General features: G+C 44.5%; 1 protein-coding gene across 1 annotated transcript in view; it reads right to left on the reverse strand.

Moving 5' to 3' along the window:
* The window catches only part of T265_11305 (hypothetical protein), a gene marked incomplete at both ends in the record, with an annotated part of 52,068 nt that overhangs the window by 31,173 nt on the left and 9,384 nt on the right, over nucleotides 1–11,511 (reverse strand). Inside the window, 7 exons of the mRNA XM_009177929.1 lie at nucleotides 3,352–3,717; nucleotides 3,808–3,879; nucleotides 4,672–4,845; nucleotides 5,733–6,056; nucleotides 7,448–7,677; nucleotides 7,933–8,128; nucleotides 10,502–10,628. Coding sequence (XP_009176193.1) covers nucleotides 3,352–3,717; nucleotides 3,808–3,879; nucleotides 4,672–4,845; nucleotides 5,733–6,056; nucleotides 7,448–7,677; nucleotides 7,933–8,128; nucleotides 10,502–10,628 — 1,489 coding nt within the window. The remainder of the gene's footprint in view (nucleotides 1–3,351; nucleotides 3,718–3,807; nucleotides 3,880–4,671; nucleotides 4,846–5,732; nucleotides 6,057–7,447; nucleotides 7,678–7,932; nucleotides 8,129–10,501; nucleotides 10,629–11,511) is intronic.

Below are 11,511 nucleotides of genomic sequence, written 5' to 3' on the forward strand. Positions count from 1 at the left end.
CGAATCTAACTCAGCCCCCCATACAACAATAGGAACACTTCACCCAGTCAGTCTGATCACTGAGTGCGACTAGTACGTTGGTAATCACCGGTCTCACATTACTCTGTTTGAAACTGACCGCCTTAATTGCGCATCTCCAAGTCATGGCCGGGGGCCCACAAGCTCTACGACGACAAGAGTTTGGTGTTAGTAGGCGGGCATACGTAGTCTATATCCTAAATACCTTCATGTGATAGGCCTCACTTGCTGCTGTGATGATCGTGGTTCATCACTAAATACTTGCATTCATGTTCCCAAATCAATTCGAATGATCTAGTTGGAGAACACGAACTTTAAGGAAAGTAGCGGTTGTTGATCGGATGGTGATCGATCTGTTCGCCGAGCTTGGCAATTGGCTTGCCTAGGTTTCGCCCCCGGTCAAGGAGACATCGTCAGTGCGCAGTTGAGTGAGTGCCTTCATCTTGTCTAGCTGCGCCTATATAGTGTTCGGAGAGTATTCAATAGCCTCTCCCGTGATTGGCTAATCGGAATGTACCTCACCTGTGATAATATTGACCTAATCACGATTTGCGCTGCACTGTGGTTTGTTAATCTTGTATTCCACTATTTGGTTGGAAGGCTCCTTTCGGGTGTTTTAGGTTCGTTTTCGATTGGCCCGTCCCCGGTTTGCGTTGCTTTGTGGTCTTTCTTCCTTGAAACTCATTGGTCTTAGTGGCGATTTCTATTTTTGGCTCTCATTCTGCAATACTCTTCTTTTGTGATCTTTCGAAGCTCTTGGAATTCCTTCAGGTTTCTATTGATTTTGTTCACAAGTTTTTGGTTTGGTCATTCTCGATGTGGCGATACGTTCAGTAGGCCTTCGCATCATTGATGTAGTCTGGCTCGTCTATGACGACTGTCAGGCGCCCCTTGTCAACCGGTGTCTCGTTTTTCCTAGCTTTTTCACTGATTACTTTTGTTTCCTTGGGAGAGTGCTGAGTGCTTTGTCACGTGGGATGGCTGGAACTGCGGCTTGGTGGGGATGATGCTACTTATAAACTAGCTAGGTTCGTGACGTCTTTGGAGTTGAAATTGAGTCCTCTGGTTATAACGCCCTCTTCTGCTTCTGTGAGCTGTCTGATGTGAAGGTTCTTTATCCCACCATCGTGGTTAGTTCATTTTTCCTGGTTACCAACCAGCCAAACGAGTTTATTTTCAAGACAGTTTTTCATTTTTTTTAGCGGTGGATATGGATCTTCGTTCTATTGCAGTGCTGGTCACTGTGGAAGTTCGGGTCCCAATACCCTCAGGCCGCCTTATGCACACTGATTATTCTCTCGTACTTTCTAATGCATTTGCAATCATTAGCCTGACCAGCCGCTTACCATTGTGCTTGGACAAGGTCCAAGCTTAGAGATGATGCAGTGTTGGTCCACAGGTTACGCTACGAGGAAGGATGCATCTTCGCAGACATTCAACGAGGAAGTGCAGTTGTTGTCGTGTGGAGGCTTGACCGCAGGCGAAAATCCCTCATCGACGAGATGTTTTGAGCGTGCGACGCCAGAACTGGTTGTCAGCGTGTTGTAGTATTGGTAGCTCGGGTGTTTACTGGAGTTGATCAGATGGAATTTGTCGGTACGTCTCAACTAACTTTTACGTCTCCAAATTAATCAGCGAACACAAAAGAAACACAAAGCAAAAATTCAGCCACTAATTAGACAACTAAAAGAATGAATGGAAGTCTGGTGATAAGAATGAATTTCGTTCTCGGTTGATTGATCGATGGCCAATTTGATCAGGTTGACTGGTCAGTCGGACGAAATAGGCTGGTGGCAATCAATTCGGCCGCATCAAACGTCAACTATCCGTTTTCGATCGATTACTTGGAATCTGATAGATGATACTAAATGATTGAGTCGAGCTGACCAGCTGACAAGTATCCATTGAATGGTTTAGGACTACGCTGTTTCTAGATTACTTAAACCGCATTCAGAGAAACTGTAGATGGTGCTCTGAGATTCTGTGTCCTTAGACCCATAAAGTTCGTCAAGCGGGCGCAAAGGAATGAATAGATGACCATTGATGAGCCAAGATCAGATAGGTTATCTTCGGAATCCGTATTGAGCATTAGTGAATTGTGAAACGAAGACTTTAGCTCGGCTGCATTAAAGTTCTTCTGACCAACTGTTTTATCTTATGTATAACGTAACGTATGTATAACGTAATCTGAAGCATTGTCACTCCAGAATGGTAGCCGTATATACACTGGCTTCTTGTCGACAGGTCAGCAGGCCAACCCGACTGTCATTTAGTACTACCAAAAATCGGATTCCAAACAATCTATCGGAAACTAATAGTTGAATTTGGATGCGGCCGAGTCGAACGCCACCAGCCTATTGCATCCAACTCTGTGTGCAGTCAAAGTGACCGAAATGGCGATCAAGCGACCAACCAGCCATTCTTGTCATCAGACTGTCACTCACTCCGTTAGTTGTCTTCCGAAATGTTGCTTTCTGTTTCTGTTTGTTCATTAAGATGCAACTGTGAAGACTAGCTGAGAACTGCTAACTTCCGTACTCTCAAGGCAAATGAAAATATTCACCATCTTCAAATCTAGCTAAAGCTACTGTTTTTAACTGGCACTAGTGGAAGGTTATCTGGCTCGACAACCCGATAGAGTTTCAAGACAGAAAGGTACATTGATGAGCGAGAATCTAAACTCACATACCATGGCTCCAGCAGGGTGGATCGAATGAGAGATACAAGTATAGACACCGATTGCCAAATAGACCGTTTTTAAGGATATTCTGCCCATCGACCTAGGTATGGGTTTCTGTTGTACATTAGATTTCGAGCATTACCATGAATAAGGCTACAAACGGACGGTCTCCTGAGTCATGTTTCCCGAATTGGTTGGAACAGCTTCCTGCATTCCCTGATGTGCTGACTTCCTCGACTGTTTGAGTTTACAAGTTTCACCACGCCTTTTTATCCCAACACAAGCATCGTTTTAGACCGCCAGGCCGAATTATGCTGCGGTCCCGGAGGGATACAATGACTTGTTCTTAGAAGTGACAACAACCAGTGGTTAGTATGTGCTCGGAAATACCATATGCAGTTTCAAACGTCAATTAGAGTGATTACCTCCTGCTGTCTTATGTGGAAGTCGTAATCAAAGCAACATTTACCAGATTTTGAAACGCATGATTAATCCGTCGTTCGGAAACCTTTTTGACTGCCAAGTTTATTCTTAGGTGGGAAATGAAAACTGGATCGGATATGAAAGTGATCAGATTCGGAACAATCAGCANTTTAATACCAAGGCATGAGGCTTGAATGTTTTCTTCCAAATGAAAATAATATATGACTTACCTTCCCAGGAAACGTGGTTAATGTACCTCGGAGAGGTGCAATATAGTTCGACCATTCAGTAGACGAATAACGTCGAATTACTGCTAATTCCATCATATCAACGAGAGGAGTGAGTGCTTCTTGTAACAAGTACTGGAGAACTACGTTGATTGGAAGAATTTCACCGACACAGGACGGCTCTTTAGAGGAAGACTGTGGGTCACCGAGGTCGGGCGACGGCTCCACAACGCGGATAAACCTAGGCATGAGGTGAACGACAGGACATCCATCCGTGATGCCCAGTGGTCTCCAGGAGAGATCCAGTAATTCCAGTAATTCAACAAAAACGTACTGCGTGATCAAGTCCAGAGCACGCACAGTGAAAAGCTGGGGAGGTGATCGTAAAAAGGGTGTAGTTAGTACCAGAAAGGTGAATAATGCACTGTTGAAAAAACGAGATGTACATTGGCTGCTTACCTCTGGGAAGTCTTCTTCGATGGGGAATATGTCATAAAGTAGGTTGAAGCGTAAAAGTTGGCACGGAGGAGGCTATGAAAGCAACAAAATCAAATAAAATTATGAAGTGAATAATAAGAACATCGAAGTGATCGATGAGCACCCGGAAACAGCTACGTGCTTAGGTTAGGAATAAGTGGAAAACACAGTCGAAAACCTGCGAATGAAGTGGGAAAAAGCAGAGGATGCAGTGCAAGAACTGGGTCAAAATGACAAACTTTTTCAGCACTTGCCAGAAGGACGACCTTTTTCGTCTGAGTTAGTAATACAGTGGTAGTTATGGCTAACCGATAAGTGGTATGATCGTCTACATTTAGGACATGAGCCATCGTCTTAGGCGACTACGAAGTGGATTATCAAACATGCCAAACTACACAGGGGGATACTACTAAGCGACGTCAATAAATTGGAGCAAATACGAAAAAGGGCAGCTGCAACTGGCGGCTAACGTTAAGTGACTAAGTGGATAATCGAGATATTTCTCAGGAGGGTAATTCTCGTTATTCAAACGGTCGGCCAGATGAACGCCACAAGCGTAGCTTGTTCGTTTGGTGCAGTGATGTTAAAACAATAAACTGGTGATTCAATTGTTCATCGTCGATCAATACAAGACCATTTGTAGGTCCTTGAACAAGCAAGTCCGTGTCGATAGTTCGTACGATGTTATCCGTTTAGATGGATGGTCTTGAAGCATTTTAGAGTTACATAGTGCTTTGTTGGTGTAGTTGTGAATGACTTGCGGCCATTGAAGGGATCCTCATTGGAAAGAGAAGTATTGCACGCTATTTAACTCACCAAAATTTTACAAGCAGTGGGAAAACTTACCGAATCTAATTTGTAATGGAGAAAAAGTGAGAAGCCTTCAAATACGTAATCGTTTCCATTGAAAGGTATGGTTGTCGGACAAGCTTGCACAAAGTTAGTGGTTGGAATGATAAGCACACGGTAGTGATAGAGACGGTCACGGTTATTCGACTCTTGTGCACATTCAGGTAGCCTCTGAGTAAAAAAGATACACATGAATGAAACATGAAAAAACTACACTTATCACAGAGAATAGGTCCGAATAAGCTGACTAAGAGAAGACGACCTAAGAATGGACCAATGGAACAGAGGAACAGAGTAATCCAATATAGATTGCTAGTAGATTTTTGCAGTGATAAGCACCAAACAAGCGTGCAAAAATTCCTAAATAAGAGCAACAGAAAAAAGGTGTCAGTAATGTGTTCCTCGATTTCTAGACAACAAAAGTTTTGTGTGCGCCTGAGGATGAACCATTTCTCTGGCCTCTGGGAGTTTCCTCATATGTTGGCTCAAGGGATGTTATAAGCACTTTCAACCGTTGCACAGCCGAACGAATCCCACGACAAAACAAGTCATGATTCTATGATATCCAGTAACCGGTAGGCTCTAGTTCAGCCCTTCAACATTTGCCAGGGACTATCATGGGACGATATCCACTTCTGAGCACGTGTTGGACGGAAATTATCTGCCGGTCGTCATATCCCTACAAATTACGGTCTTGAGCTTACTTGATGCACCCAGAGTGCATCGAATGTCACTTGCCCAGAGAGATATCAGAGGTGAAACTTTGCTGCGTGTATAAGAGACCTAGCAAAAGACATTCATCGAAGGCAACCAACTGAACGCTATAGACACTAATTTGATGAATCGTTAGTGATTTTACAACGATCCAAGCTCTGAAACCCCTGTCTGGCAGTATTGCGAAATATGAATAACTCAAGTGTATGACCTAGCCGTTAGTTTTTCTGCGCAATTACCTGTTCAACATTCAATGGAGTAAGCTTTATAAGCGGAATTCAGAATTGAGACATAGTAGAGCTAGGAACAGGTCAATTATGAAAATTATGACAGTGCTAACAAACCTCCTCGCCCTCGTATTGATTGTGTAACGGGCCGATACGGTACTTGGGCTGGCAAGAGCAAGCTGGGCCGTCATTAAACTCTTGAGCTTCGTTGTGCCAAATATCTGGATGAAGCCGACTGGGATGTGAGAGTTTGTAAGCTACCTCTCGTTGTTGTCGAATCGACCGTTGTCCAATGGGATGATCACCAGCGATCTGCTTGGATGAACGCTGCGCCCGTTTGCCCATTCCTCCAGACATGTCTCCGGTCTGTCCGTCTTCTGGCCGAGGATTTTTGCAAGTCTTTTGTTTTACATTCAACCGACGAGCACAATCAACAGACGTCTGAAACGAAAAGGCTAGGAGCTGAGTTCACCACATCTAACTAGCTAATAACAACAAAAATTTCAGATATAATCATGTAAGACAAGTAGAGTACGTCTCAAAACATGCCACTTGATTCGAACTGGGTTTTATAATCAAACCAGAATAATACAAGATTCGGTCACTGAGGATATTCGCAGGAAGTTATAGAAGCCAACAGTAATAATAATTAGCAACTTTTCATGGAGTTTCCTGTATGACGTTAGGGCTCACCAAAAAAAGGGTCAAATTATCACCAGAGAGATCCAGGATGTGTCCAGTTATGGAAATACGATTCCGCCCGACGAGTTCTCCGATTTTCGTAGGCTGTATAGTGTATAGTAGTGGTAGTATAGTATTTTTGGGACGGGAAAACACGTTACCACGAGACAAAGGAATAATGGAAGTAGATAGTATCAACATATTAGGAGCACTACGAGATGTACGTTGAGAACTGCTGAGCACATCAAGAGGATACAATTGTATGTTCCTAAATGGGGAGACCAGTCACGAAAACCAATAGTTGATGGAAGTGTCGATTGGCCACTGAGGGCCCATTTGAGCACTTTCGGCGGCCCGTCAAATGCAAACGTGCAACTCGCTGCCCTGCAGACAAACCGAACATACTGCGAATCTTGAATGACATTATCTTACAAGCGTCCATTAGGAAAAATGAGTTAATCTATGTGTTCAAATACAACAGAAAACTATTCTTGACCAGTGACACACATCAGGTAAATACGAATGGAACAGAGCCCTAAAGAGAGCACCACAGGGATCGGTGCAACAACGTCAATAGAATTCACGCACGTAAAACTTCTCTTGTTTTTCAGTGGTTATCGGTTATCAATACAAACTATGATCGAGGATCCAATGCATAAACCAGGCATCATTATCATTAGCAGCTGTAAGAATCGCGTACTTGTCGTACAGTGGTTGTAGCCGCCAGTTTCGTTCACTGACGATTGGGGAAGGTGGGGTAGATAGCTGCGCATTGGAGTTGGGAGCTGATGAATTGGTGCATAAATACAAGACTGTCAGTGGGGTGATAAGGAGGGGAATTGGGAAGGGAGCTATGCTTGAATGTACGAACGTCATTGAGGGCGTGTGACTGGACCATGTCTAACAATGTCTCTAACCACTGATGTGGTCCGTCTCAGGGTCCCCATCCAGGAAGACGGCAATGACCAGCGCAGCTGAGTTTGCTGGCAGCGGCCATTATACTTCGCTGTTTGTTTGGGAGGGAGATGCCTCAGTGGTTAGAGTGCAAATTTACTGACCGAAAGGTTCGTAATTCGAACCCGACTTCAACCTCTCGACTTCTCCTGTCTAGGCTTGGGCAACATGGAAGGATGGTACATTTGACCTCTTACCCCGTCCGTAAGTTCAGTACTGTTCCCGAACAATCGGGGTCGTTTGGCTGGGAGTGGTGATCCATCGTCTGGAACGAATTCACTATCACACGAAAGCTCATCGAGGGTGTCTGAAGAAACAGACCACTCGTCATTCTGCTCCAAACGGTCAGTGTTGCTTGCCATTCCAAATGGAAGGTCTGCTTGTCCCTTAGAAATTCTCGAACTGGTAGCAGAACACCAGCCTCCACCTGCAAAAATAAAGGTATGCTGAGGAAACACAACCTACAGTTGTAAAAAAATTCAAAACACGGCTGAAAGACATGAAGTTCATGAGAAGTTCATGACACGAGGTTCAAGCCCACACTAGGTATTCAACAAAAGGCTCCATCTTTTAAAGGATATGTAACGATATGACGACGATGAAAGACATGACAACAAAATGTTAAGGGAATGTTGCAGCTATCAGATTTGATCTCACGAATACATGAATACAAGAAACGTACCAGATTTGTGTGAAATGTGGCGAACCAAAGGTTTACGTTCCTCCTGACCCGCGGTTGCTCGGGCTCGGCGTGAAACAACCTCTTCGAAAAATCGGTTTTCCAGATCCACCAGCAAGTCAGTTGCGTGATAACAGCCTGTCTGTATGTAGTGAGGGCATGAAAGGTGAGCTATGACACAATACTTAGCAAAGATCAACTGAAACAAATATCCATCTAAATCTGTGTAACCCCGTAAGCATAGGGAACAAGACCATTTATTCATTCGACGTTGTTCTAACGGGAAAGCCTACTTACATATAGAGATAGCACGGATACTTTCACTTGTTGCAACCATAGCAGAACAACTATTACGTGCTTCAAGGATAGGGTGGAAAGGACCGACGATTATCATAGGAGCTTCAGGCGGCGAAGTCATGGCTCATAGTAGGAGCTAGGTGACCGCTGCGATCCGACAACCGAACAAGGCGCAGGTGTGTAAGTGTTGACGGATCGGAAGCACTAAAGTAAAAAGCAAAGTCTATCGGGGTTTTGGAGGATATACTGCCATCATCATCATCATCATCATCATATCATTCATTGTCAGCTGTAAGAACTGCGTACTTGTCGTACAGTGGTTGCAGCTACCAGTTTCGTTCACCGATGATTTGGGGAGGTGAGGCAGATAGCTGCGCACTGGAGGATGAAGCTGATAAATTCGTGCGTAAATACAGAACTGTCAGTGGACTGTTAAGTGGGATGGGTGGGAGGGGAGCTATGTATGCAATAGCTTGCATGCACGAGCACCATTGAGGGCGCAACTGGACAATATCTCCAACCATTGATATGGACCATCTCGGGGTCCTCATCCAGGAAGACAGCAATGAGTTTGCTGTTAATGGCTTTTGTACTTCGCTGCCAAGTCATTGTTTGACCGCCTCTGGCTCTCTTCCACCCTTCAAGTGGTTGTGCGAAAAGAGCCCTTCGAGGAAGTCGGTCGACTGACATACGCAGCACGTGGCCAAGCCAGTGCAACCGATGCAGTGTGATCAGTGTGATCTATCGAGGATGAGTTACTACTTCCGAATATCATTCGACGAACTCCACCATTGCTTATCTGGTGTTCCAACCAGACTCAGGCAATGCTCCTAAGAAATCGGAACGAGATAGCTCAGTGATTAGAGCGCGAATTTACTGAACGGAAGGTCCGTGGTTCGGATTCGATCTCTGCCTCTTAACATCCCATATGTGGCAATCTGGCAGTATCCTAGCCCTCGTGCTTCCTTTAGGCGGCATGGAAGCCAGGCACCGAAAGGATGTTACAGGTGAACGGTTTTATTCCGTAGACATTGATGTTCAAACACCGAAATTCTTTTAAAATCTTCAGCGGGCAACTACCGGGTTTCTGATCCGCATAGTAGTATGGAGCGCACCGCAGCATTGTAAACTGACGGATAGGTTGGTGTAACGCCTACGCCACAGGTGACGCAGGTTCACAAAAGCTGCTCTTACCTTCCCAATCCGGATGGAAATTTCATCTTTCGTGAGACCACCGGGACTGATACAGCTGCCCAGATAAACAAATTTATCTACTACCTCAGTCTGTTCACCCGTAAGCATGAGGCTGAGGTTCGAGCCCACCCAGTCTTGCAGTAGCTTTTTACACCCCGCAGGTGTGAAGCGCATGCCGTACAACCAAAGTACACTATTGGAGTGAAAAGAAGGCATACACCCTTTTTAATCTCGTAACAAAGTCCTACCCACAAGCACTAGGAGAATTTCCTGTGCTTACTTCACTGAAGCATTAATAAGGCATTATTAGTGAAAACCAATAGCACCGTGTTTTACCGACCAAGAAGCACAGATGCAGGCTTTGGTGGCCATTGTAGTGTCCCAGGCGAGAGCAGCACGTAAGGGCTAAACGGTATGGGTTTAGGTCACCTTAAAATTCGGCCACCTACAAGTGCGACCAGCACCAGCTGCTATATACAGCTTGAGCTGCTTTGGTTTTGTGCGTTGTAATAACTGACCACGACCCTTCCTGATAACTCATACACTCGATTTCCTCTACTATAAAAGATACGAATCCGTTGTAGCACCCTTCCGGTGCCTAGCTGCCATGCCACCCGAAGGGCTGGAATCCTGCCAGGTTGCCCAAGCCTACGCAGGGGAAGTCGAGAAGTAGAGGTCGGGTTCGAACCACGGACCTTCCAGTCAGTGAATTCGCACTCTAACCACTTGGGTCATCACGCCCAGTAAGTTACACAAGTATATCGAGCAGTGCTGGCATTCACTGTGTCACACTAATTCAGAGAAAAGAGCGGTGTTACTAAAACCACGAACACCGTGATAAACAAGAGTTAGAAACTGCAGCCAATTTGGCTGCAAAAGCTTCATCCTTAACCGAGGTGACATCATCAGTGAGTGGTAAGCAGATGGATCGGCGGTTGTGGTGAAAAAAACGAGGCCTTGTGCAGGATGATGAATTCATTCAGTAATAAGTTATACTTCCGAAGAAGGACTGGTACGTATGGTGCTATGCGATAACTGCATACTAAGCAAAGGTGAGGAGACAGTGGAGTAAAATACGAACCTTTTCATCATAACGAAAATATTCCGACGCCGGGGCACAAACCAATTTCGAGTAACGAACCGGCTCTGTCGGTTTGCTATGAGAAATAGGGGAGTCCGCAGATTTCGAAGGTTCCGTTTTAAGACGCCTAGAGACGAAAGAGGACAAAGTCGGGTTTTCGTACAGTCACTTAAGTCGCAAATATAGGTTCAATATGTTCCAAGTTAAGAAATGGTATGAACATAAACGATCGGTATGAGTGGATGAGAGGATAACTGAATATTATAAGGCCACCACTAGTAACTCGGAAAGATCGCCTATTGACGAACCCTACGAAAAAGTCACACTTGGTTTGAAAAAAAGACTACTGGATCGTCCTCCCATATTCAAGATTTAGATTTATCAGATCTGCCGATCACCAAACAAAGCACTCACGAACATTGTGTTGTCGCAGCAACGAGACCAAGCTAGCTACCGTTCGAATCGATTTGAATCAAAAAGCACTGCTAGGGAGGCACGAGTCAAAACCTAGATCAGAGGCACGCCACGAATATGATAACGTTGATGCGTGAATGGAAATAAATGCGACCGAGACACACACACTCGCTTACAGCTTCAAGACCTTGACCTACAAATGGTCAGAATTTATGTTCGGACCAGGATGCTGTGCCCCCACACTGTACTTATTCATTTCAAAAGACTTCAACTGTTACACTTGGTGTAATCGAAATACCGGTAGAGTTTTTATTATCCACTTAGCCCATGTTTTGATTTTATAACGATCTCCATGAAAATCAATTGAAGACAATGATAAAGTTGCCTGACCGATAACAGCTAACAGCGCTGCACCATTAAGTATAGTCTTAGGGAGGAGACCGAACATAGTAGCCAGTGTGTGATGCAACCACCTTTAACTGTATACCAATCTAATATGGAAGCCATTAAAATTGGCTATTAAAGTATGCACATCCACAGATGACCATCAGCTGTAAAGATCTGTGAACGTATGCTATATATATATATATATATAT

This window comes from Opisthorchis viverrini, assembly GCF_000715545.1.
Source record: "Opisthorchis viverrini unplaced genomic scaffold opera_v5_473, whole genome shotgun sequence".
NCBI lineage: Eukaryota > Metazoa > Platyhelminthes > Trematoda > Opisthorchiida > Opisthorchiidae > Opisthorchis > Opisthorchis viverrini.